Source organism: Thunnus maccoyii, chromosome 21, assembly GCF_910596095.1.
Source record: "Thunnus maccoyii chromosome 21, fThuMac1.1, whole genome shotgun sequence".
In the NCBI taxonomy this organism is placed as follows: domain Eukaryota; kingdom Metazoa; phylum Chordata; class Actinopteri; order Scombriformes; family Scombridae; genus Thunnus; species Thunnus maccoyii.
Genome location: NC_056553.1, coordinates 13,821,551 through 13,848,427, shown reverse-complemented (window position 1 = coordinate 13,848,427; position 26,877 = coordinate 13,821,551). Strand labels below are relative to the sequence as shown.

Below are 26,877 nucleotides of genomic sequence, written 5' to 3'. Positions count from 1 at the left end.
TAACAGCTGCGGGTGATTTGATGGCCTAATTGACACCATCTTGTATGTAATGGCTGACCTGGGGCTGTATTCTTTCAATTAAGTGTTCCTCCTCCTTCACATCCTCCAGTTTCTGCAGGCACATGCTTTTATCCTGCTTTCCATCAGCCAAACTGATGTTGAGCATCTGCAGGAGTGATGGATGTGCCCAGCACACAGAGTACTAATCACCTCTATTTAGACACAATGTAGTTGTGTAATGCATAGTGCACAACTTGATAAGACCTGTGCTGAAATTTCAGTACGGTATGTGCATGTTAGCTGATACTCAGTAGCCCCAACTCAGGCACAGCAGACACAAGTAGCATGATCCTATAAGATAATTAACTAACAACAAGGAAACCAGGGAATTATTTAACAACTGATTGAATATTTTTGTCCTACATTTTTCTAATTTAGTACTTTTGGCTACAGACAAGGTATACACATGCCACAGAAGTCTGCAGCCTTTCTCTAGATCCAAAACTGACATGTTGGCTATTTACAAAGTGCTGGAAAATCTCTGTTCATGAACCAAATGGTTCTTATGGTGTCTGATGTGAACAACAGCAAACCCAATAATCTGTGGGGAAACAACCATTTCAGGGTAAGACTAGACTTTTAATAACCCACTCAGCTTAGTCATAGTAGCTGGTTAGGAGCCAGTGTAAGTGAAAAACACACATAGTCAAACATATCTTTACTTACATACTTATGCTCCCATTCCACTGTTAGAGATTTCAAAGACTTTTCTCAATCAGTGTGAAAATGTCAATTTTGACTGTTAGGTACTCAACTCATTTTTTTTTCTTTCTTTCTCCCCTGCAGGCCCTGGATGGCTTCTTCTTTGTGGTAAACATGGAGGGCAACATCGTGTTCGTGTCTGAGAATGTGACCCAGTACCTACATTACAACCAGGAGGAGCTGATGAACACGAGCGTCTACAGCGTGCTGCATGTCGGGGATCATGCTGAGTTCATCAAGAACCTGCTGCCCAAATCCCTCGGTTAGCCTCGAGCTTATTTTCCCTGCCAGCATTTCACTTTGTTCTCTGGCTTTTCGTACCTGTCACTTTCTGTCTCGCTGTGTCACTTGTGTTGCATGTCTCTCCTTTTTTTTTTTTTTTGCCCGACTCTGCATGTATGTCCTTTGTGTTGCATCACTCCCACTCTGCGCATAACTGAGCAGGCACTGGTTTACACCCTCGCCTCATCTCATGTTTTTTGGCTGGACCGCAACAGCAGTGTCAGCCCTATGTATGCGGTTGTCCATGAGTGATGAAGTTACACCATTGGTCAGCTGGCCGAGTGATAGACTTTTCCCATTGGCTGTCACTCTTTTAAAATGAATCAGTGCAAACAGTTTTCTATTACATCATCAGGGGTGGTTTACAGCGTTTCCACTCATAACCCTATTCACATGGGACTAGTATTACCCAGGGATCTGTTTTGTGCAGTGCACTCACATTGGATAAGAGAAGTCTGTATTTTACTGAGATTTACTGATATGTGTGACAACATGACAGGCTGCAAACTTCTACAGTCTTGTCTCTAAATGACCTAAATACATAACTGTGATGGAAACAGAGAACAGCGCAATGCAGAGCGACGGTGTTTTCTGCTCCGAGCTCTCAGCTCTGGTGTTAAATGCAGAGAAGTCAGTTAAACTCCCGTTTAAACAGACGCATACCAGCATCTCCGCCGTCTCCTCCTCTACCACCCAGTGTGATCGACTCTCCAGCTGGCAGCGCTGTCAGCAGCCAGCAAGAGAGACGTTCCGCGCTTCATTTGGATTTACAACTGAACCAAATACCAGGACACACAACTTTTTATTACTTCTGACGGTTTCACATCACAAACGATGAACAACGGCATTAAAATCTGAGTCTTGCAGTTAAAACATGAGACTCGTGCAGGCTGTTATATCAGTTTAGCGTAGGTGCGCTCGCTGTAACCGCAGTAACTGGGCGGAGATGAGCCTCCCGATGCTGTCAAACCTCTCATTTATAATTTCCACCGCAGCCTCCAGACGAACATTTAGTATCCAGGAATTCACATTATAGACACTACCGCTGACTATCCCTGTAACAAATAGGCCACAATTTTGCACACCCATACACGGCCCAGCCATGTACTAGGTTTTGACTGGTCTCATTACAATATGTGCTACCTCTGTCTCTTTACTCCCTCACCTGTTTTCCTCTCCCTGTTCAGATAGGTATGTTGTAGGTGGCTACTTGAAAGAGGTGTCAGTTTCATTAAAACGCCAAAATGTTTTCCATTCATCTGCTGCAGACAGGATGTGGGAAAGCTGGCCAATACAAATTGTTATGTAAGCTTTACATACAGGGTTGCGTAAAACCTATAGGGTCTCCGTTTTATCTCTCGCTGATGCTCAGCCCAGACATTCCTTCTTGCTCTTCTCTTCTTCCTCCGTCCCTTTTTTCAGCTAATTAACTTCCTTTTTCGGCTTCTCTCCCGTCAGCAGCATCGCTCCCTTCCTATATTCTCATCTCATGCCCTTCCTTCCCCTTCTCTTCACTTTGTGTGTTCTGTTCTCTCTCCACACACCCTCACCAAGTTCCCATTTTCATTTCCCGCTTTCCCATTTCATAGCCCCCCTGAAAATCATTGTCTTTATCGTAGCATTGCTCATCTCATAAAAAAAAAAAACAGGCCATTTATTTTCTTTCTCTCTTCCAATTTACCCCTTCCTCCCCCCTCCCTCTTCTTTAACTTCTCTCATAACCACCTCTATTCGACATCAACCTCTCCATCTCCTCCGTGCAAGAGGTGGTTGTAATGTATGTCAGCGCACCCCATCAGGAGCTCTTTCTAAGTCCCTTCTCCCTTTCCTCTCCTCTTCTCTCCTGGTGCTTCGGATTGAGGTCTGAGTGCCCAGCCATCTGGGTGGGAGAGCAGCACAGAGCGGAGTACCCTGGAAACGATCAGTGGGCTGTGTCCCAGATACTGGGAGATTATCAATGCACTGAATGAGATCACAAACCAGATGGAGTGTGATGGGAGTTTGCTAGAGTGAAAGGAGTTGAGAGTGTGACTGTACATGTCTTCTTTTCTTCCTTCTTTTTTTTTTGTTTGTTTGTTTGTTTTTTTTGCGTGTGTATGTGCGTGCGCATGTCCGCTTGCACATGTGTGTACATTCGCTCGCGCCTGTGTAAGTGTTGGAGAGAAGAAGAAAGATTGGCAATGATGTTTTAGAGGACATGCATATGGAGGCCTGGCTGTGATGCATGGCTGTGGATAGATGGCACAGGGCTCAGGGTTCCAACTGCTCATTATGACTGATCTCTACCCAGCAACTGCTCTCTCCCTTTTACACTTTTTTCCGCCTTCATTCTCTCTGTCTTGCTCTCATTATGTCTTTCACTTGCAGTGTGGTAGCCTCTCTTGGCTCGCTCGTCGCAGCTCCCGATTTCCCCTTTTTTGTCGTTCAGTTTTCGCTGCAGTTAAATTTGTCAAATAAAATCCACAAGAGGCCGCATTATAAATCTCTCTTACTCCCCCCCCCACCCCCCCATAGTGAACGGTGTCCCATGGTCCAGCGAGGGTCCGAGGAGGAACAGTCACACATTCAACTGCCGTATGCTGGTCAACCCCCACAGCGAGAGCCAGGACGAGCCGCACGAGCACGAGCCTCAGCAGCAGAAATACGAGACCATGCAGTGTTTCGCCGTTTCGGAGCCCAAGTCCATCAAGGAGGAAGGAGACGGTAAGGAAGGAGAGGAGGAGGGGAGATGTTGTGGGGAAAAAGAAAGTGGATGGAGAAGTGAAGGATGGTGCTCATAGTGATCCTGTAAAAAAAAAAAAAAAAAAAAAAAAAAAAACTTTGGACAGGATCAGTGTTGAGGACTGTTAAAAGCCTTATGAATTGCCTCAATTCCTGTTATATTTATGCTTGGTTACATTTAAGCCGCTGTAAATACTCTTAAATTATAAAACTTTAGAATTGAATGGGACTAAGTAAATTAAAAAATGTTAAGAATTTGATAAAAATCTGAGCATTTTCAAATTAGTGTGTCATAAAAGTCATTAGTAGAACTATAAAATCAGCTCATGACAAACAAAAGACAAACTATTGTGCCTGAAGAAAGATTACTTTAGAGAGAATTGCCTTAAAATTATCTTTCAACACTGTTGTATACTTTAAAAAGCCATATTGAAACTGGGGAGAACTCAAAAGCAGACCGACAACAAATTTGTAAGCGTCTCTGCTTTATGTAACAGCGTGCTGATTGCAGCAGTAAAATTTCATAGTCCTCTTAAACAGTGAAGAGAAGACGTCAGACAGCAGAGTTGCTTGGTCATGCAGTAGCTCAGAAACTTTTTTTTATTTGGACTTTAAAACAGAGTTGAGAGGCTTGCTTGGGTCTTAGAAACATCAGAACATGACTGCTGCAGAATGGAAAATGGTGTTAAATATTAATCCGAGTTGCAGCCATTTACATTTAGATTTATTATGAATAGATCACTGAGATTTAGCTTTACAACGTGCTGTGTATGGGGAAAAGGGGCACAAGGCACCAATCAGGAGCTGTACTGCTGCCACTCAACTTACATCCATGAAAAGTTAAGTGACACAAGGGAGACGAGAGGCTGGGCTGCTGTCATTAAAGCTTATCTATAATTCATGTACATTCCTCACAAACGTGGGCCTATGACTCCAAGGAAAGTATGTCTCTGTTTTAATCATGGGGCATTGCATCACTGAACCAATCAACCAACAGAATATCAACACTTTGACGATGTATTTAAAGTTATTGAAGCAGAGAAGGAAAGAAGCTGTGTTTGTGGCCTTTACAGGGAGATGAAGAAAATTGCGTGTTGTTTCTGATTTCCTTTCAGCGTTCAGGCACGGAGAGGTCACCGGGCTCTTTCATGGCTGCGAACAGGAACTTAAGATCCAATAGTTTGAGTAAATTTCCATCACAAATGACTTTCCTTAATCCCAAAATTATCTGTGCTTCCATAATGGTCCCAAAACAATTGGAATATTATACATCCTAATTACCTTAATCCTATTTACTGAATGATTTTGATAAGCAGCCATAATTTCCCACTGCCAAACTATAACTCAGTAGTTAATTAAAACAATAAGTGAAAATGCAAATGTTTCACTCCAAGTATTGTCTCAACCTGTCTTTTCCCCTCTCTGGCTTGCTTTGTGCACCAGCTGCTTGCCAGCCATACCTTGGCAAATAGACCAACTAGGACTCAGGCCAGAGGTGTGTTTGTGTGTGTGTGCGTGTGTGTGTGTGTCTGTTTGTGTGTGTGTGTGTGTGTCCAGCCAGAGACAAAGGAAGGAAGGAAGGAAGGAATGAGAGAGAGCGAGACAGAGAGAGAAAATTGAGAGAGATTCACAGATCTAAGGGCCGGACCACCCAAGAGTCTCTGTTTACAAGTCAAAATGAGGAATGTGTGTGTGTGTGTGTGTGTGTGTGTGTGTGTGTGTTAGCCCTGGCATGCTTTTCTTTGCTAGAAACATGTGTGGGATTATGGGTATTACTGGCACAGGAAAGTTAGATGGCAGACTTTTTGGGGTCACCCCAGACCTGGACTTGGCGGTGTCATCTGTGTGCGCGTTAGAGACAACTGTCATGATTAAGCGATGGCCATCTTTAATGTTGAGCCAGGGGGAGGTGTCATCAGTGTGAGATGGCACTGTAGGTGAGACCAGCTGGAGACACACTCACACAAGCGCACATACACATGCATGCATTCACACTCATACACACACACACCTTCAAAGGTCACACTTCATCATTTCCCTTGCCAGCGATAGCTGCTCCTCCTCATGAAAGGAGCGGAGCCCTGATCCCCATGCTCATTAATAACTGTATTAATTATGCTGCCTGGGAATAACATGCATTTCATTTTCTTTCCCTCCCTCTGTCTCTATCATTTACGCCCCATCCTCCCCTTTTTCTCCCTCTCCCATCCCCCTTCATCTCTTCTGTCTTTGCCCTGTCCTCTTTGTTACATGCTCTACCTCATCTTTTCTTTCCTCCATGCATTCTCTCTGTCCTCTCCTCTGTTTGCTTTCTTCTCCCTCTCTTTATCTCTCTCATTTAGACTTTCAGTCGTGCCTGATCTGCGTGGCTCGCAGGGTGCCCATGAAGGAAAGACCCATGCTTCCGACACATGAGAGCTTCACCACACGCCAGGACCTACAAGGTACGCTAATCAGTCACACAGGCCAGAGTTTAAAACTAATATCACATAGACAATTTACAGAAAATTAGATTTTTTTTCTCCCACAGACTAAACAAAATTTTCTCAGACAAATACTGTCCATTAAAGGGTAATTTAGACCACTTTAGATTATGACTCCCCTACTACCGGTTTGGCAGAGCAGTTTCGCATGTACAACTGTTTGAATAAAGCTCATCCCTGCTCTGCTGAAAAGTAATATAGTGCCCCAACTCATGTCACCAGCCCATAAATCACCTCATGCTACATGTTAGGTATTTAAAGATTATTATATCCTTGATAAAGGCCCTTTAGGATTGAACACATTAGTGGAACCTGCTTCCCACCTCCGTCTGCGCTCTGGGAGGTAAAGTACCCGTCTGAACACTGACGCAGACATGCAGACAGTTGTCTGTCTTTCGCCTGGTCTTTGATGTGCTTGTACCATTTGTGTGTGGCATGCACGCACAGACATAAACACACAAATGCACACATAGTTACCCGCTGACATATAGTAATTTACTGTAGTTCCCCACCCACCCTGCTGTAGAGTCATATGCTTGTATATTAGGTCGGCACAATTCAGGATAAAATAAATATAATAATTTTCACATTCAGGATTTAAGTTATAATTTTCTCTTCATCATTTTTAGAAAAACTTTTTTAAAGAAAAAATATTGTCTCTGTAATCTGCTTGTGTCCATGAGAGCTTGTTGGATGCAGGTACAGAAGGCTCCCGCTACGAATATCTGTATGACAAGTTGTTACTCAGTCCCTACAGCTGTCATTCACACAGCAGTCGGCTTGTCAGTCCTTTAAATGCATCACTGCCTCCATTTAGATTGCAACCCAGTGAGGGACAACTGTTAAACTGCTATGAGTGAGTGTGTTTACAGACGTAGCATGTTTGTATTTGTTGAGCTCTAAAGATAGTTGAGCCTGAGCTGCCCTGGTGACTTATGAAATGAATCCTTCTACCTGTTGTGTTGAGTTTCTAAAATCCTAACAGCAGAAATGTCTAGCCGAAGCTTTTGACAAGTTGGAATCAAATGAGTGATGAGTATATCATTGCTTTTTTTCAACCAATATCTAGCCACAGAGTTGTTGTGCAACAGAGTGGCCAAGCGGAGAGCATCTTCTAGTCAGCAAGCATCTGCTCTAGAATTTATCTTGAAGAGATACATTAAATCCCCATCAACTCAATTGGTGTGGATTTTGTACATTTGTATAGAAATCCCTACCTCCGTGTCTGACTAAGGCTTCCTTAATCCGTTCCCCTGTGATTGCTTTGTTAAGGTAAGATAACGTCCCTGGATACCAGTCTGCTGCGGGCGTCCATGAAGCCAGGTTGGGAGGATCTGGTGAGGCGCTGCATCCAGAGGTTTCACCTACAAAACGACGGAGAGATGTCTTTTGCCAAGAGACACCAGCAGGAAGGTAATGTCACTAAACTGCAATGACTATTGTATGTAGTTATTGGTTTTTAGTCTATCTGATATTGTCAGATGACTGCATGAGTATAAAATGATGATTTGACCATGTTTCAATTGGTGTGCAATAGCCTTGAAAGGGATTCCTGCTGCTTTAAGACCCTCAATCCAATAGCAGTTTTAATGCAGTTACAAAAAGAAACTGAAAACAGAGTGAGATTTTAATTACATGCATACAAATCAATCATCAAAGCAAAAAACGTTCTGTGTGTGCCCCTACCTGTACTGATGTAAGTTCATATGTGTCCTTAGTGCTCCGCCATGGCCAAGCGTTCAGCCCCATCTACCGTTTCTCCCTCTCTGATGGAACCATCGTGTCAGCCCACACCAAGAGCAAACTGGTGCGCTCACCTGCCACCAATGAACCCCAGCTCTACATGTCCCTGCACATTCTACAGAGGTATGTCTCACTACCTACACCTATGTCAAAAAGACAGACACAAATCTGCAGCATGAACTTCCTTACGTGTTTTAGCCTGCTGGTGCCCTGCAGCACGACCTGATGGCTTAATGCATTCTGTCTGGATGGGATAATATGGAAAGTCGTGCTTGCCAGTGGCCTGGGTCTCAGGGGATGTTCACCATGAAAGTTAGTCCACCCAAATAAGACAAAATAACAGGTTTTCCCAACTTCCTCTTTTGGTATCTAGCTGTGCCAATAGTTTGGGCTATATTTGCCCAATCATTACTTAGTCTTCTGCCAATATATTAGAGGTTAACAGGATTTAAATTGTAGTGCTTGCTGAAAATTTATTTTTGAAAAAAAGTGATTTTATGTTGGTTGTATATTGCATAAAAATTGATGTAATAAAACATATTTGAAAGGGGAAAAAAAGAAAAAAATTGGCAATAAAATCACCTTTTTTATAAATAGTGTTACATTTATTCATAAAAAGATGTTGCAGTGGCTGAACACTTTATTTTTCAATTCTGAAAAAAATGCTTAGTAATGAAAAGTGTTGAAATCTGTTCTTTTGTTTCACCTCTAGGGAGCAGACAGTATGTGGAATGGGCCAGGACATGGGTCCTGGCAATCAGGCCACAGGGATGGCTCCCAAACCAATGAACTCATCCACTCCCTCCATGACTCCTCCAACCCCAGGCAGTTTGCCAGGATCAGGACCTCAGGGCCAAGACACTACCATCAGCAGCAACAGCACGCCTTTCTCCCCTCCAGGCCCTGCTGGCCCCAGAGAACCAGCAGCAATGGGGGGCCACATGCAGAGCTACCGTTATGGCTGTCCCCCACCACACAACCACACTGGGGGCATGCAACCACCCCAGCAGGGCCCAAACTGGAGAATGAACAGCCCATCTCGTGCCAGCCCCAGCCCGGCCGGTGGACCCCATCCACCTCAACAGAACTCTATGCTGTCCCCCAGGCACCGTGGGAGTCCTGGGGGAGCAGGCAGCCCTCGTGTAGCAGGAGGCCTGCACTCGCCCTCCCCGGTGGGGATATGTGCTGGAGGGCCTGGTGGTGCAGGTAGTAGTACCACGACTAGCACCCATGGTAACAGCTACACTAGCAGTTCTCTGTCAGCTCTGCAGGCTCTTAGCGAGTGCCACGGTGTAGGACACGGGCATGGGCCCCCTCATGCACACACACTTGGCTCTCCGGACCGGAAGATAGGCTCCCCAGCTGGGGTCACACAAGGGTCAGGGGTAAACACTCATTTAATGTCGAAACTTGGAGGAAGCAGTGGTGCCACTGGTGGTACAGGAGACTCATTTGGCCCTCACACAGAGGTGGGTCAGGGGCACTCACAGGGCCAGACAGAAAGCAGCCTAGCTGAGCCCAAGGAGGAGAGGGATGGGGCCCTTGAGGGCCACGACGCTCACAACCGTCTTCATGACAACAAGGGCCACACCAAGCTACTGCAACTGCTCACCACCAAGCCAGAGCCTTTGGAGACACCCCTGTCCCCTGGTGGAGGAGGTGAAGGCAAGGACCAGGCTGGGGCAGGGGTCCGGGGTGGCCACGCAGGAGGGAACACTCATGCCACATCCCTTAAAGAAAAACACAAGATCCTCCACCAACTGCTTCAGAACAGTACGTCCCCTGTAGACCTGGCCAAACTCACTGCAGAAGCCACAGGCAAAGAGCTCGGTCAAGACCCAAACCAGGGTGCTGGTAGTACAGCTTCTGGGACAGAAATGGCCCCTAAGCAGGAGCCCTTGAGCCCCAAAAAGAAGGACAATGCCCTGCTCCGCTACCTACTGGATAAGGATGACACTGGACTGAAGGACAAGGTCCCTAAGCTGGAGCCTGGGGAGGTGAAGGTTGAAGGGGGCAAACACCCTCTTGTCAAAGCAGAGAAACAAGACGCAGGATATGACCGGGCTGAACAGGTCAGTTTTTATAAGAAAGCTTGACTCTTCGTTGTGTGTACCTTAAAGACAGCTATTAAACCTTAAAAACAGTTCTGCTCCCTTTTTAGTATAGTGTGAAAACTAGCCTGTTTACTGCATGTTCCATCTTTGAAATGATGAAAGAACTAGAGCTGCCCTAAAACTGATTTTGTAACCTCCTTCTCTGTAGCCCATTGCAAAAACCAAATCGTTGTTGCCCTGTTCTGCTCCACTTGCCTCCTCTTTCAGTCTGAGTGTTAATCTGGGTTAGGTAGCAGATGTTGGCTCCTCCAAGTCCCATGTCCATATACAATGCTACAGCTAAACTCACAAACGGTCAGGCAGTGTAGAGGTCAGACAGCATTTGCACCGTATACATTCATATTTACAGTTTTGTCATCTACACTTAAGACGTCATGCATGTTTTTTTCATTCACACATATAAACACATCTGGTCCTTTCACTGCCTGTGTGTTGGCAGCACAAGCTGAGGGAAGCTGTCCACCAGCTTCAAACAACTGTGACATTTGGAAGGAGCCCCTGTGGTTCTCCAGCCATTTGATCCTGGTTGCATTTGGCCAGAATCCTCAGGTTTGGCACTGAGCTCGGGTCATGCCTGGCGCTGAAAGAGAGAAGGGGAGAAAAAGAGTAAGAGGGAGTGAGCAGAGGAGAGTGTTGCTGGTGAAACTTATTGGAGTTTTCAGAAAGGCAGTGTTTTTATAAACCCAACTTGCTGATTCTCTAATGCAGGAAAGAAAAGCGGTGTTTCATAAGAGGCATAACCTTTCATACAGGAAACCTGTGTATGACACGCTCTACTAAACACATGTTGAAGACTCAGGTCTGTGACTTTAGTTCTATCACACACATCACTGCTAAACCACAGAATTACATAGAATTACACAAGATTACATGAATGCTCTTGCACGCTTTGTTGTCTCCATTTCCTTAATTACCTCCCTTAACTCAGACCAGTCAGAGAGTCTAGGTCACATACATGCTGTTTAAATGTCAATAACATAAACAAAAGTCACGTTTTTGTGGAAATGCATGTTTTATATGGAGGAGGGTCTTAAAAGCAGGTCAGATAAGGTACAGATTGACCCGTTCGAAATGCCCACCAACATGGGTGTAACCAGTGTCATAGAGGGTATGTGTAAGAACCATCCTTGTCACTTTCTTATAGTCTCCTTCCTTCTTTGTGGCACATTTGTTGTCTGCACTGTGTTTAGCATGCAGACTGAGTGGCAGCGGTACAGAATGTCTGTATATGTACAGTATGTGCTCGGCCACTTGAGTACATGTGAAGAAGAGGAAAAGGTGATTGGATGGATAATAAGAGCTGTTGTTGAACTGAACAAAGGAGGAGAGATGAGAGAGGTGTAGATACCCCCAGGAGAGCCCAGCCTCGGCAGGCTGAGTGAAAATGATGAGCCATATGCTCCTGCATGTCCTCCCTGCTACCATGGAGATAGAGGGGAGAGGGAGTGGTGTGTTTGTAGAACAAGCAACATAAAAGAAACAATAGAGTGAAATAGAAATTGAGAGAAACAGAGATGTCTAGTAAAGGTTTTTTTTCTGTAATTGGCCAGTGAACTAACCCCAATGATACTGAAAATAATTTCTGTCCTTCTGTCAATAATAACAACGCCATTATTTTGGGTTTTTACATCTACATAGAGATTAAAGGACTTGTGGCTTCAAGCAGTGATTGCGATGGTTGATTCCAGTTTAACAGATTTCACAAAGTGTGGTTTCCTTTGTCAGATAAGGACTAATTTATGACTTCATTAGAGCCATTACACGTGTGAGTGGGTTTCTGTTCCTTACTGGTGAATGGCTGCTTGGCCATGTGTGAAAGCTGACTGTACTAGTTAAAAAGTCCACTCATCCCTTCTTTTCAGCTAACCTCACCCACTGTTCTCTCGCCATCGCCCTCTGCCTCTGCCGCTCTCCTCCTCATGATTGTTTGAGGGCTGAATTATTGATGGCTTGAGCAGAGCTAAATGAGAAATCAGAGCAGAGCTCAGTAGTAGCTGCTTAGCTGATGGCTGAAGGAACTATAGGTATGGTGCAGCAGACTAGTCCCATGGGCCTATGGGAGGCAGGATTATCTGTGTGTTTTATAGGTGTGTGTTTGTGTGCACTGTGTCATGTAAACACACTGTCTGCTGAGGCTTAATAAAAACCTGCTTGCACCGCAGCAGTATTCATATTTTGCTGCATGTAATTAGGTCACTGCGTGTTTCCGTTTTTCTGTATTCTTCATTGTATTACGACCCTGAAACATATGTTCTCCAAGTGAGCAAATAATTATCAGGAATGTTGTAGAAAAGAACATGACACACACTGTGGTAGCGTCAGCTGTTCATTGCTTTGGCATGTGAAATGACTGCAGCTCATCTCAGTATTGAGTATTTCTTTTAAAAAAACTATGACAGATGTAGGTCACAATAGCCATAGCCCCTCTATGACCCTGAATATGAGCAAGTAGGTTAAGAAAACAAAATAATGGTTGTATTAATACACCTGATACAGGCTGATATGATGTTTTAACGATCCTCTAGTGGTTTCTGCTGGCCTCAGTCATCTTCATGGATGCTCACTCACAGGCAAATATACCTACTTTATCAGACGTTACATGGGTCTTTGTATATGTGTAAGGTTTTCAGAAACGGATGAGCCTTTTTGCCTTTGGTGTCCTGAAAGACATCGGAGGGGGAGTGTTTCCACAGTTCAGCAGAAATGTATTGACTATATTGAGTAGATGCCTTTATCAGAGCAGAATGAGCAACGTAAGTTGATTTTCTGTGATTAACTCCCATGTTTTATGGCAGTTTTTTGTAGTCCAAAGCTCTTAAATATCAGTCAGAGAACAAAGAAATGTTAACACGTAATATAAAATTATGTAATATGATTCATCTCATCATAAAAACCATGAACAAAAACAGAAAGTGCTGACTAGTAACACTCCCAACATAGAATCTTCAAATATTGAAGTACATCAGTATTGCAAATAATATTGCAATCATCCATGTGACTTCGAAATTTTCCATTTCAGCTGTTTCAAAGAGAGAGTAGATTTTTGCAGTGTTTTTTGTGAAATTGTTTTATTTTTAGCCAACAACAGGCCAAAATGATTGTGGCCTGAAAGGACTTTTCTTTTTTGCCTTACTTGACAGTGGCACTTCTGCTTTATCCACCCTGTTTCTCAGTTCCCTTTCCTGCCAAATGGCACGGGTAGGTCAGAAAGACATGTTGGTCTTACTGCCCTAAATTCCACATCGACATCAGAGTGTATACGTGAAATGGATATATTTGAAATGAATGTGGGATTTGAAAGTGTATCAGCCAACAGCCCCATTCTTTTACAGATGTGATTGGTTTAAGTTGAGTCCAAGATGGATTCAAGTCAAATTGTCAGAAATTATACACATTTGGCAGGGCCTCGTTGCCATCCTGCTGTGAGAAATCAGCCTCTGCTGTTCCTAAGCATGCAACTGTCTCTGGAGCAAGTCCCCTTTGTATGAAACATGAGATGATGCGTTGTTAATTGTGTCACTATAAACAATTGAATTTCTGCAGTTGAAAGTACATGAAATCTGACTGCTCCTATTGCTTGAGTTTTATGAGTTATGTTTTGTTTTATCATTATATGTGTCCTTAGCTGCTCTTCCAGTGTGAGTACAGTTCTGACATGAGGATATTAAATTATGATCTGCAAACAAGACATGGCTTTAGACATAATACTTTATAATGGTCATTTGGCCTTACAATCCCTTGCAGTTTTACCCAAATGCAGTACACTTCCCTGAGATGCAGCGACGTGGATTGCATTACATGCACTGACATGCATTGAAAGAGGAGAGTAACAGGGATTGATAGAAATAGGACCCATTAAGGGTAAAAGCAACTAGAGAAGTCCAGAGAATAGAAAGTGGGAGGAGAGAGAAATGGAGAGGAGGAGGAAGTGGGCAAACTGAGAGCGTACAGCAGCATTACATCATTCCTGACCTCATTAGGGCTTTTCTCTCTCTCTCTCCCACCACCACCGCCACCCCCCCACCCCACCCCCCCACTCCTCACTGCTACTCTCTCTAGCTCTCCCATATATCCTGTATGCTTGTCTGCTGCTTAGAGTGATCTGCAGTGGCTAGTGTTTTTTAAACAGGATCTTCAAAGGTTGAGGAGCAAAAGGTTTACACAAATTGCCGGTACCTTAGATAACCTCTCTCTGAGGCATTGTTGGCATCCTTTTTATCTTTAGAAGCATTAACATACCTAACAGATACATGTCATCATCTCCAACATTGAAGTAAAACATTGATACAGAGCTGGTGTGCTGTTTTCCTGCTGTACAGTAAGTCACGACCAGTTGTCAGTGATTCCAGGTGTGCTGCACTCTGGTGGCCAATTACAGCCATTGCAACTTATTTACTTTCAGTCCCTTAGGGCTCTCATTGGCACTATGATGTTGATGTTAACCTTCATTGTTTTGTCATTTAGTCAGCGCAGTAACACTCTAATAAATGCTGATTTTTGTTATATTAAAGTTATAATATTTTGGCAGGGTGGTGTTCATGGACTCTGATACTTTATTAAGTATTTCGTGTTTAGTTGTGTTTTTAGTGGGTTTGGTGTTGTGTTTGACTCCATTATTTAGTAAGATGTGTCTTTTTTTGTCCACTACTGTATGTCAGAGAGGAGAAATACACAGGAGACAGGGCCAGTGTCTTAAACCAAAACAAAAAAAAACAGTTAAAGAGATTCATCTTTCATAGTTCTTTCAAATCTTAAGTTCCGCAAGTGAAACCAGATCCCAGCATGGCCTTGTCTTTGTTTAAGATAGTTGTGTGAAAAGCCAAACAAAAACTGTCCAGATAGTCCAAAGCCCAGCTGTATATGATTGTAGCCTTGCGCTGTATTGGGCAGACTCGGTACAGCTGTTTACAGTAGGGGGGCAGAGAGCAGTTCAAACTCTGGCACTGACCACACTCCTGCCACCTCCTGCTGCTCTTTCATGTTATTCAGCAGAAGACAGTGTCAGTTAGCCATACATTTACTTTTTAGGTAGCCATATACTTTTAAGCATATACTTAATAATGCCATATTAATATGACATCCGAAAACATCAATGTGTGTGAAAGCAAGGAGTAGTATGTGAGTCTGATAAGCCAAGTCAAAGTGAAGTGTGGCCTAGATTTGATGTAAAGTGGTCCATTTTATCCCGGGGTTACTGCTGTATTATAAACAAGGCCAAGCCTGCTGTTCTCATCTCCCAGATAAAGACTCCTCATGCAAGTGTTGTTGTGTTTACACACCAGGTTCGTTCACAGTAAATGTGCATACATGGTACATGTGTGTTTGTGTTTGTGTGTCTGCAGGTGAAGCAGCAATTGGTTTTCTAAATGGAAGTCTTAAGTGGTTCATCTGTTTCTTGTTCTCACACTTTTCCCTCTTTGTCCCTGTGCTCTCCAGTCGTCAGAGCTGGATGACATCCTGAATGACCTGCAGAATGCCCAGTCGCAGCTCTTCTGCGAGCCGCGGCCCGTTTCGTTGCCCAGTCCCATGGACAAACAGAATATCATCAATGACATCCTGCAGATGTCCGAGACCAATCCTTCCCTGGCAGCGCAGCAGCAACACAGGAGTATCGGGCCTGGCATGGGCCCAACTAGTGAGTACCACAGTTAATTGAAAAAAGAAGTGCACAGCAGGGTTTCCAACTTACACTTCCCTGAGTGAAAGATGTCTGTTAACAGCAAAACAATAGACTACACAATTTTAAAACTACCTCTTGTTTAAGATAATCGAGATTCGTCTTTACAGTGATCTCAAAACACTCTTCAATCATGAGGTCATTTGGTTTGATGGTAATCACAACTGACATGCACATTACGCCAAAATAAATGTGTGCGAATTTTCACTTTTACACACAATTTCTACTCTAAATTTGTAGCTATGGAACTATAATTCTTTTATTTTACTGACTTTTAAAGTGTTGGGCATTTGGCTAAAATCTATTTATCTATCTCCAGACTTCAGCAGTGTCCGACCAGGCCAGCCAGGCAGGGGTCTGCCTGTGAGGAGCGTGTCTCTAGACATGAATGTGTCACCCCAGCAGCCCTCATTACAATACCCCATGAGGGCCACAAGCCCATACACACTTATGCAGCAGCAACAGCAGCAAGGCATGGTGGGAAGTCACAGTATGATGGCTAACCAGGCCAGCATGGTCAGCACAGGTGGGTGTGACAGCCATGCTTTTGTGGTGCCAGTTTCACAGGGTTATTGTCTGAATGTGTGTGCTGCTCCCTTTGTTGCTTGGTGTGCCCAGATAAAGACATGAACCATGGTTCAGGTGCCTGGTCAAACAATGAAGTATGCTCTGATCTAGTTGTGTAGATTAAATAAAAATGACCAGCCCACAGTGAGACATACAGTGTCCTGTACACAGTTAGATTTTTATATAATGAATGGACTTCCTACACAAATTGTCCTTAGGCATCTGTTGGAAAACATACATTAACCTTATGAATATAAAAATCAAGAACATGATTGTACACACAAACATTCATGACAAACTTTAAGGAAACAGCTGAGAAAGAGGAAACTTTTTTCCCAGCAATTTTTGCACTTTGAGTAGTGTGGCTATTAGAGAAGGCATCAAACTAAAATCATTAGGTTGTAATTAAGTATTGAATTAATTTAAATTATTATCATGGTTGTTTAATGGTCTTTTTCTATTTTGGGTTCACTATCATACATAATTTCCATCCACAATGGCAAAGCCTGTGGAGGAAGCATATTACATACTTTTGCATGATTGTGTTAACACTTACTGCCAGTTTACAAAATTCTGTTGACGACCCCTGCCCCCCCTATGTGTGTGTGTCTCTGTCTGTGGCATGTCATGTCATGGCACAGTGACTCACTTCCTGTGACAGGAAATAGATTGTCACCCACACTTCCCCACACCCCCACACCCCCTCACCCCCACCCCCAACCCCCCCGCCCACACACACACACACAGCATAGATTGGCTTTTCCCCTTCTATTGCACCACTGCATCATGGGGACAGAGGGCATCCACTGAGGTCTATCCCGGTGTGTTTCTCACTGTCACTTTCTTCTTATTCCTCCAGGACACATGGGTCCGGGTGGTCCACGGCCGAGCATGCAGCAGCAGGAGGGCTGGGTGGGCTCAGCTTCTGCCCCTCCTCTGGGAGCATCTGGCCCCGGGTCGCAAGGTGCCATGCAGGGCAGGATGGGTCCCAACAGTGCTCCAATGAGGCCCAACAGCCAGCCAGGGCCCAGGCAGCTGCTCCAGTCCCCAATGATGGCCACTGGTGAGAGGGTTACTTAGAATATCAAAGTCAGAAATTAGAAGACAAAGTGTGTGTATACACCGTAGATTTCAGATGACCCAACATAATAAAGCCACTCTAACTCTAGCCTGACTCCATATAACAAGTACAGATGAAAACACTTACATTCATGGATTAAGCTGTAGTAAAGAAGTTCCAAATTACCACACAAATAGTCCATCTAAATTAAACATATGGTGAGGCTCAAAGGAAAAGACCTCAACTCACCCATATACAGTAATCTGCTTTTAGAGTTTTAAAGGGTGCCATCTAGTGGCAAGCTGCAGTATAGTATTCAACACATTCATAGACATTTTCATGATTTAACGTGGAACCTGTGTCCTGCCTGTTCCTGGCTTCAAGAGAATATGCTTTCCTGTTTTTTTTTCAATATATTACTGAAAATTGCTGAAGTGACCATGCACTGCAGTCTACCTTTTTGTATTAAGTTGTTTTGTCCACCTCTCCCATTTAGCCCAACCTGACATGGAGAGTATGGTTGGCCACCATTTCTCACAGCAGCAGGCTCCACCCAACCAGACAGCCCCCTGGCCGGACAGCATGATGCCTATAGACCAGACAGCTTTTGTAAACCAGAATAGGTAAGCTGCCCTTACTTGCATATGGGTTATAATTAACAGGAGGACCACCCCACACTCAAGACTATCTGGGTTTAAGCTACTATGCCAGTATCCTTTCACAAGACACTTGAGTATCTACTATCTGTGCGGACAGGGCAAGAGGAAGATGATTTTCTTGTAAAAGGACCTTTTGTCTACCTTTCAGTTTCTCAATCTTTTTATATCTGTCCTCTTTTCTCTCTCTATTATCATAGTAATTTCATTGCTCCACATCTCGGCTGATTTTTATACTGGACAAAGTTTCCTCATTGAGAAAATTAATCAACTATTTTCTAGTCCTTCATCTGCATCATCTGCTATTTTTCACATTGGTCTCCTCTCTGCCCAGGCCACTGCACTCAGCACCCCAAGATGACTTGCTGTGTAGTACGGGCCACAGTTCGGGTGAAGGCAGTGCAGTAGATGAAGGGGCCCTGATGTCCCAGCTGTACACCGCACTAAAAGATTTTGACGGCTTGGAGGAGATTGATCGTGCCCTCGGCATCCCTGCTCTGATAGAACAGGTGAGCGCCATCCTTTCTATGTCATCACATCCATTGGTGTTGATTTTAAGTGACTTCCTTTATTATCTTTTGTGGTTTTACACTGTTTTTCAATTTGTTTCAGACCCAGACACTGGAGCAGGACCAGTTCCCCCAGGACCCCTCCATGATGTTGGAGCAGAAGCCCCCCATATACACCCAGCAATTTGGTCCCCCCCCATCCCACATGGCCCAAAGGGGCTACCCTGGTGCACCCATGCAAGAGCCAGGCTTCCATCCCATGTCTGGCCAGATGGGCCCAAGGCAGGGTTACCCCATGATGAGGATGCAGGCCAGACCCGGACTCAGGCCCGCCAGCGTCCCCAACCAGCCCAACACACTACGGCTGCAGCTCCAGCACCGGCTACAGTCACAGCAGGTACACACACATCTACACTGACATGACACTGCTGGAGGTGATTCTGTCCATTGATTGTTCACTCTTTCTGACGCAACCACACTGTTTGATCAGTAGCTGTGTGATTGTACGTGCAGATGGAAGTTGTGTAATTATCCTTGAGGTTGACATTTTGGCAGGTCTTCTATGCACAGGAGAAAAAGCTGGGACATTTAGGTCTACCTGCCACCTGCTGGTCTCTCAAGGAATTTAGTCGAATAATAGATCTCGGATGTAATCAGGACTGTTAATTCATCTGTAATATTATTCCAATCCACATATCTCATGTAGGATACTTATTTAATTGATAACAATTTGTGTGTAATCCTTTACTTCGACTTCTATACTAAAGAATAATTTGCCAGAATTAAGGATTTTAAAGAAATTGCATTACAACTCACAAGATGGTGATTGTTTTAACCGCTTACTCCGTCTCTTCCTATCAGAACCGTCAGCCAATGATGACTCAGATGAGTAGTGTGTCAAATGTGAACCTACCTCTTAGAGCCAGTGCTCCAAACCAGGTATGTCATCGCTGCCAGCAGCACAACAACCTGCATACACATGTTGTTATGACTGTTGATGCTATTTTAGTTTGTTGATGCAATAAATTTAAAGCTAGAATTTAAGTGTTCCTTGTACTTATAGATTCATAAGTAAACAAACTTGATATACATCTATAATACATTCCTCTCTCCTCTTCTTTCTACCAGGGGACCATCAATGCTCAGATGTTGGCGCAGCGTCAGCGGGAGTTGCTGAGTAATCACCTGAGACAGAGGCAGCAGCAGCAGCAGCAGGTCCAGCAGGTCCAACAGCAAAGGAGCATGGCCATGAGGGCCCAGGGCCTCAACCTGCCTCCCAACATGGCCACTGGAGGCATGAGTAACCCCCGGATCCCCCAGGCCAACCCCCAGCAGTTCCCCTACCCGCCCAGCTACGGTACCAGTACAGGCCTGGCCTCGCCACCTCCCCCTACCAGCCCCTTCTCCTCCCCTCTCTCCCCCAGCCTGCCCTCTCTCCCCCCCAACCCCCAGCTCCACCTGCATGGCACCTCCTCCTCCTCCTCCTCCTCCTCCTCCTCACAGATGATGATGGGAAACACAAACATGATGGGCGGACAGTACGGGGCAGTACTCAGCCCCCAAATGCAGCACAGTGCCTTTCAGTTTCCCAACTCAGGTACTGCTCCCACACCCCCAGCCTACCACACACTTCACCCTACAACCCGTGTGTGTGTGCGCGCCATTGTGTCTGTGTTGATGTGACTCTAGTTGCACAGCATCACGCTTTTTAGTAACTGCAATCATCTAATTTTTATTGTTATACACTGATGACTGCATTAATCAGCTGCCATTGAATAGTTAAAATCATACTGGCTACTTTAATCTTCAATTTTACCGCATAATATACAGTATGAGTTCAGTATGTGTTGATCATGTTTTTGCATTGCCCAAAATGGTGTCCTGGCAATACACACTTTCTCCACCAGAGGGCATCAAGAGCGCAACAATCAAAGCTTAATACATTTTTGACACCTGACTCTTAAGATTGTGACCAGGCAGAGCAATAATCAAGGCTGTGTCTGTCAATCTGACAGCATGGTGTGTAATCCGGGCATAATCTGATAATCTAGTATAATACTGATTTGTGTAATGACATGTTTGATTTATCCTTCACTTCTTAATCTGATCCTGGCCCCTGGGTTCGTACAGAGCTATTACCTCCACTCAATCCTACCTCTCTCTTTCCCTTCTCTCCTCAGCCACCTCCTTATTCCCTTGCTTCCTAGTTCCTTGCCTGTTCACTGCTTACATGCATGTAATAATATCAATGGCTTGCCAGTAATTCTGAATGCAGACTAGAATGGACAATTTTGGGTCACACTAGTCATCACGCTTGTTCAGTTGCTCATTTTCTGCTGTTGTCTGTTAAAATGTTTGTCTTTATGTGGCATGTTTGTGTAAATTACATGGAATGCTGACATTACTACTCAGTAAATAGGTCTAGGTTTGTGCAGGCTCAGTCTGGTTGACCTGTTCTGATGCATCCACCACAGGTATGAGCCAACAGGCAGACGGAGGCTTTGGAGGTCCCAGCACACCACAGAGCCCCCTGCTTTCTCCTCGCATGGCCCACACCCAGTCCCCAATGATGCAGCAGGGCCAAGGAAACGCTGCTTTCCAGGGCTCCCCTGACATGAACGGCTGGCCACAGGGCAACATGGGAGGGAACAGGTAACATGGCTTTAAATTGCTGTAACCAGTTCATCATAAGATCGTGGTACTTAATGCATCAGGTGCATTGGTGGTCCAAAAACTTAATTGAAAACGTACTTTCTTCTGTCCTTTTGCTTTGGATCATGTTGTGCATATTGGAAAATTGAAACTATAAATAATGAATAATAATTGTGTACCTTCAAAGTGATTCTTATCTGAACATGTACTCTTCTTTGTATTCCTCAATTAAATGTTTTTGGCTTTTCTCCCTCCCCTTTCCCCAGTATGTTCTCACAGCAACAGGCATCACCCCAGTTCACCCAGCAGAATAACAGCAACATGTACAACGGCAATGGCATGAACCTCAACAATGTCTCCATGGCCACCAACATGGCAACCAGCAGCATGAGCAGCATGGGCCAGATGGCCGGACAGATGAGTGTCACGTCCATGGCCTCAGGGCCCTCACCCGGCCTGCCCTCCATGGGGCAAGAACAGGTAAATACCAGTCCAACCCAGACACATGAACTCTTCTTTTGGTACTGGAAGGAGCAAGAATTACCCAAAATTTAGCTTCAGAGAAATGCCTAGTGCTGTTTTCAAGTGTTTCACAGCTGTGTATCATTAAACATGTTCCAAACAAACTAGAGGTTTTCAAGTGGACCAGTAATGTCACAGTGGGAGCCCCTTCACATTAGCCTCTTGTAGGACTTCAGATTTATGAGTCAGACACTTTCAGAGTTTAAGCCTTAGAGGTTAACAAAATGGGTCCCCATAATCACGGGACCAAGAAAAACTAAAAGGTTCGTCTTTCCTTGTTCGTGGCTGCTTATGTACACGTTTGTCTTATCGTAAGACCTTAAGTGTTTGGGTACACATATTGAACAGCCATGCTAGTGAATAATTTACTCCATAGTTTACTTAACTCCTCTAGCCAGAGTTGTAGTACTTGACTTGAACTTAGAGGACAATGATGTAATTAGCAGCGGGCACTTTAGAGCCAGACCATTTAGACTATATAGACATTACTGTATCATGTTCAAAGGCTGGCATGTCTGGACTGTGGACTCATTTGCTTGCTCTGTTAACATGGACAGAGTGACGTCTTATAGCTAATGCTGTGTTCACATGGATTCACGCAGACGGATGACTGCAAACTGGATATCATTTTAGTGGACAAGAGCAGGACGGTAAAATTAGATGGGGCCGGCAGAGAATACCAGCAATGTTAACGGTAGATGGCATTGCCACCAAAAGTTAAAATATTTTAACTTTTTGCCATCCTGTTAATGTCGCTCCCTCACACAAGGAGAAAAAATAGACGGATGCACCCATATGCACTTCTGTTTTTGTTGTTGTTATCATCTCTTTTTCAGACAAACATAAACAAGGGATACACCAAGTGCAGTTTTGGAAGGAATTAAACTTTAATTTTAAGTTTGCATTAGAATATTAAGAGAAAACTGCATTTTATAGCTAGATGTCTTACTAGTATAATTACATAAAATGGTAGACACAAAATAATTTTATTTAACAGGACTATATTTTTATTCTATTCTTTTGTAAACAATATGACATCACCACAGCAACATATCACCATGCGTTTTTCGTTTTGCTGTTCTGCCACTCTGTCAGACTTGTTTGTTTGTTTGTTTTTCCCGTGCCGTGCAGAAGGAGTTGTCCATTTACATGAATCCATGTGAACACAGCATTACATCTGTCAAACCAACACAGTCTCTATACACACAATTGGCAAGATATTAATCAATCAAAGACTCAATGAATGATGTCTTGACAGTTTTTTTTTCCATGTCTGCACCCCAATTCTGGTCATTATTATTAATTTAATGTCGGCTAAGTTAATGTTAATTGTTCCTTTGTCTCACTGGTTTTGTTAGCTTGGTATGTGGAATGCACTGTTGTTGTCCATGATGCTTTTAAGCCCAATAAAGGGCCATAAATATTTAACCAAGGTGCTTCTGTTTGATTGTCTGCACTTCAGACTGTTGTAACATACCAGTATATCTGTCACTTGATTTATTCTCCTTCCAGGATTATAGAAATATATTGGCACTTAGATTATTTCAATTATTTACCGTTTGGCCATTAGTGCAGACTTACACGATTTACTGACTTGTTTTAAGTTTGATGGTGTGTTCTAAGATGGTTTTTAATTCTTTATAGTCTTTTTCAAAAGTGGCTGATTTACTCCAGACAAGTTCAAGTTCTACAAGTTCAGGTTAACCAATCACTTGTGCTGTTGAGTTGTGTATTCATGAAAATGTGTTGTGTCTTTGCAGAAATACTGTTGACCCTTATGGAGTTCTTAACCTGAACCTCAGTGATCAGCTGGTGCAAGGAGCACGTCGGCCCTTTAAAAATTGTACAAACATGTAACCAACCGAAAGCCCCTTGAACCAGCCAGGCCGTGCCCTGACCCCGTCTACCCAGCCCAAGTTTGCCGTCTGTCCTGGCAGGGCCTCTTCGGCAGCCCTGGAGGAGCCCAGCCCCGAACAGACACAGGAGTGTGAAGAGGGCTGGGGAAGGATCGTGGATCTCTGTCCAACATGCCTAACCCTCCTGGAGGAGAGCCTCGCAATGAGCCAGTCTGTCTGCCTGTCCAGCTGCATTCACCGTAGTGTGACTTACTGTAGGCCTCCTGGTGGGGGACACTGACTTAAGGGGGCAGCAGTGGGTGGGATCCCTCGTTCTGATGAATGTATTCCTCTCAGTGGACAGCGGCCATTTACAATCTCATCTCAAAAATTACGTACACTGATTTTTCTTTTGTCCTACCTTTTTCTCACACATTTGTGACATTTCCACATAGTTCCAAAATGGCAGCAAAGACTCCAAGTTATGTTCAGAATTATGGACGGAGCTCAAATACTTAGCCGGTTTTGCCTTTTTGCTGTTCTTTATTTTATTATTATTATTATTATTATTTTAGTTTGTTTTTTTCCTTGTTGTGAGAATTAAGATGTAGAATGAAGATATGGTTGAAAAAACTGATCTTGAAAAACACTGCAGAAGAATGGTTTGAGTGGAATGGTGATTTGTATGATTAGACTAATTTAGTCAAGAGGTTTATATAGTGTATTAAATTAAGTTTTATTTTTCTGTATAGATTCATTTTAATTATTGTAGATTATTCTTTATCCTAGTAGCAAGAAGAAAAATATTTCTAAAAGTGTGACAAAGGCACTTTTTTATATAATTTTAACAGTAATGGTTGTATTCTTTCTGAGAAGATTCTTCTATTAACCTGAATAATGGATTATACTTTGGTCCTGTAGTTTCAGAAGAAGATGTCAAAATCGAATATGGTTTAAAAGGAATTACAGAGATTGTACATACCAATAAGTAAGACATTTTCTTTCCTATTTATTTTATTCCGTAGGGTTTTTGTTCCCCCTGTCTGGTCACAACTGTCTCTTGAAACAGAGCAGGTTTTTTTTTTTTTTCCTTTTGTTCTTTTTTTCTATTTTTGTTTTGTTTTTGGGAAGTGGAGTAGGAGCCTTCACGTTCTGATGTTCTGGTACGATGCAGACAGGGGTGAGGGTGGGAGGTAGGGAAGGGTTGTAAGGGGGTGTGCTGTGTATACAGTGTACAGATTATCGCTTGCTTCTCTGCCTTTAGCATAGAACATCACAAAAAAAAAGAAGAAAAAAAAAACAACAGGACAAATTCAACACAGCCATACAATAACTCAAAAAAATAACAGAAGTGTGCTTTCTATGTTGTCTGGAGTGAAAAATGCTTCATACAAGCTGCTAGGTGCAAACTGTTCTGGTGTGATGTAAACAAGCAATAACGATTACTTGAGAATCTCTTGGGGGTTTTTTGTGTTTTTGTTTTTGTAATTTTTGTACAGTTTCCTGAATAAAAGGACACATTTTTGCTCCACGTTTGGATGCAGTATTAAACACAGTTTTTTATTGCAGTTTGTACCAAGAAAGTCTACATCCACACACAGCGTTCCTATTAGATTATGCAGCATTGGCTGAGGACTGGAGAGGGAAGTAGTAGGTGATCATGGGCTCTGGTCCCCCCTGTTGACACGCGCCCTCTCTGCCTCCAGCCACTCTTCTATAGCAGAGGTCAGAGTTAAGACTGCACGGTTCACGAGACCTGCTCTGACAGACACTTAGCCATATTTTATGACCTCAGGCAGTTGGTTCAACTATAAAGTGTTCAGTGATGACATGCTGTTCTTGTGCCCCAGTAGGGGTTTGGTTTGACCTTCACAAGAACAAAAGCAAGTCATCTTCTCTAACCTCAAAAGTACATTTTCCTCAAAAAAACAAAACTTTTTATATCAACTATTTTAACCCAGGACAGACTTGGAGCAAGCCAAATAATCCTCACCTTTCAATTGGATTTCTGAATTCCACAAGTTTTTATTTTCATAGTGAGAGACGACCTGTTGGTTAGCATGCTTTGAGGCCCATAATAAACAAGTAATTTATGATGATGTCACTTAACAGGGTCTAATATAGATGTTGCAGCATAAAACAGGAAGAGAATCATTCTGAATGTATTGTCATTAAGGCCTAAAGATGTGACTGATGGTGTTCCTTGTCAACATGTTGACAACATGGTGTACAGTTGCACCGTGCTCTTCTCAGTGTTTACATAGGAAGTTGCCCATTGTTGCTTCTTTTTTTTTTTTTTTTTAAATTAAGTTCCTGTAATAATAAATTTGAAGCAGCGGCAAGTCAACTTTGGGACAAAGAAACTGCATTAATGGTTGTCATCATTGCAGATGTCCTGCAGTTGTTTTGCTGTAGGCCTACTAACAGATCACACTTTTTTGATAAATGCTGTTTTGATTGTAAAATACAGTCGTGCAGAGCAAGCCTTTTTGAGCCATTTTAAAGAATTATTCACAGCCCTTTGCAAATTTCCAAAGATTGTCAAGATTTTGAAAAGACTTAAAAGCCATGTGGTAGCAATGCATTTTTTTAGCATTTATAATGAGGACAGGTGCAAATAAATGATTTTGCCCCTTACAAATATCCAGGCTTTGGACCCACAAAACAAAAATATTTTTTCTCTTTAACTTATGGTTTTGAAGAACTTTAAATGCCCTTTTGTATTGTCTGCCAATTTCTTAGAGCTAAGATGCAACCTTGAAATGCTAAAAACCCTAGCATAATGCCTTAGATTTCGTCCGTTCTCGTTATTGTACATTACACCGCTGTCTGTATAAATTTGTATAATGAATTGTGTACAATATTGAATGGGTGCAGCATTGTTCAACTCTCCTCAGATGCTGGAGACTTGGTCACAGTTGAACTGTCCCTCATCATTGCTCTCTGTTCTGTGTTGGGTTGAAGACTTTATTATTTCATTCCCCCCCCTCACTGTTTGTATGGAAAATATGATACATAGGGATATTGAAGCAATATGTAATATACTATATGGACTTTCTGAAGAAAGCTTGTTGTGTTCTCCTGAGATTTTTTTCTGCATTGTTCACAGGAATCACACTGTACACCCGCATCAACCTTTGTACCCCTAGTGTGTGTGAGCGTTTTATGCAAAATTAGATATACAAGAGAAGTTAAAACCACAGTTATGCAAGTTGTGAACTAATATGGCTTCGCTGATGCTATTTGCCTTGTAAATAAAGAATTCTGTTATTGCAATACTTAATTGAGTGACTT

The 26,877-nt window shown here is 43.2% G+C and overlaps 1 protein-coding gene across 4 annotated transcripts in view; it reads left to right on the top strand.

Annotated features, from left to right (window-relative positions):
• Positions 1-26,861, top strand: part of ncoa2 (nuclear receptor coactivator 2) — a 62,786-nt gene extending 35,925 nt beyond the window's left edge. For 3 of the 4 annotated variants that reach the window (XM_042399125.1, XM_042399123.1, XM_042399124.1), the window contains exons 5-21: positions 847-1,024; positions 3,559-3,747; positions 6,108-6,209; positions 7,521-7,661; positions 7,967-8,114; positions 8,704-10,063; positions 15,542-15,740; positions 16,102-16,308; positions 17,209-17,412; positions 17,906-18,032; positions 18,400-18,574; positions 18,678-18,971; positions 19,436-19,513; positions 19,703-20,171; positions 21,049-21,226; positions 21,493-21,706; positions 23,509-26,861. In XM_042399125.1, the coding sequence (XP_042255059.1) occupies positions 847-1,024; positions 3,559-3,747; positions 6,108-6,209; positions 7,521-7,661; positions 7,967-8,114; positions 8,704-10,063; positions 15,542-15,740; positions 16,102-16,308; positions 17,209-17,412; positions 17,906-18,032; positions 18,400-18,574; positions 18,678-18,971; positions 19,436-19,513; positions 19,703-20,171; positions 21,049-21,226; positions 21,493-21,706; positions 23,509-23,520 (4,275 nt within the window). In that variant the 3' untranslated portion in view covers positions 23,521-26,861. The remainder of the gene's footprint in view (positions 1-846; positions 1,025-3,558; positions 3,748-6,107; positions 6,210-7,520; positions 7,662-7,966; positions 8,115-8,703; positions 10,064-15,541; positions 15,741-16,101; positions 16,309-17,208; positions 17,413-17,905; positions 18,033-18,399; positions 18,575-18,677; positions 18,972-19,435; positions 19,514-19,702; positions 20,172-21,048; positions 21,227-21,492; positions 21,707-23,508) is intronic. The other variant, XM_042399126.1, reaches the window with a different exon arrangement.
• Positions 26,862-26,877: the final 16 nt, after the last annotated feature.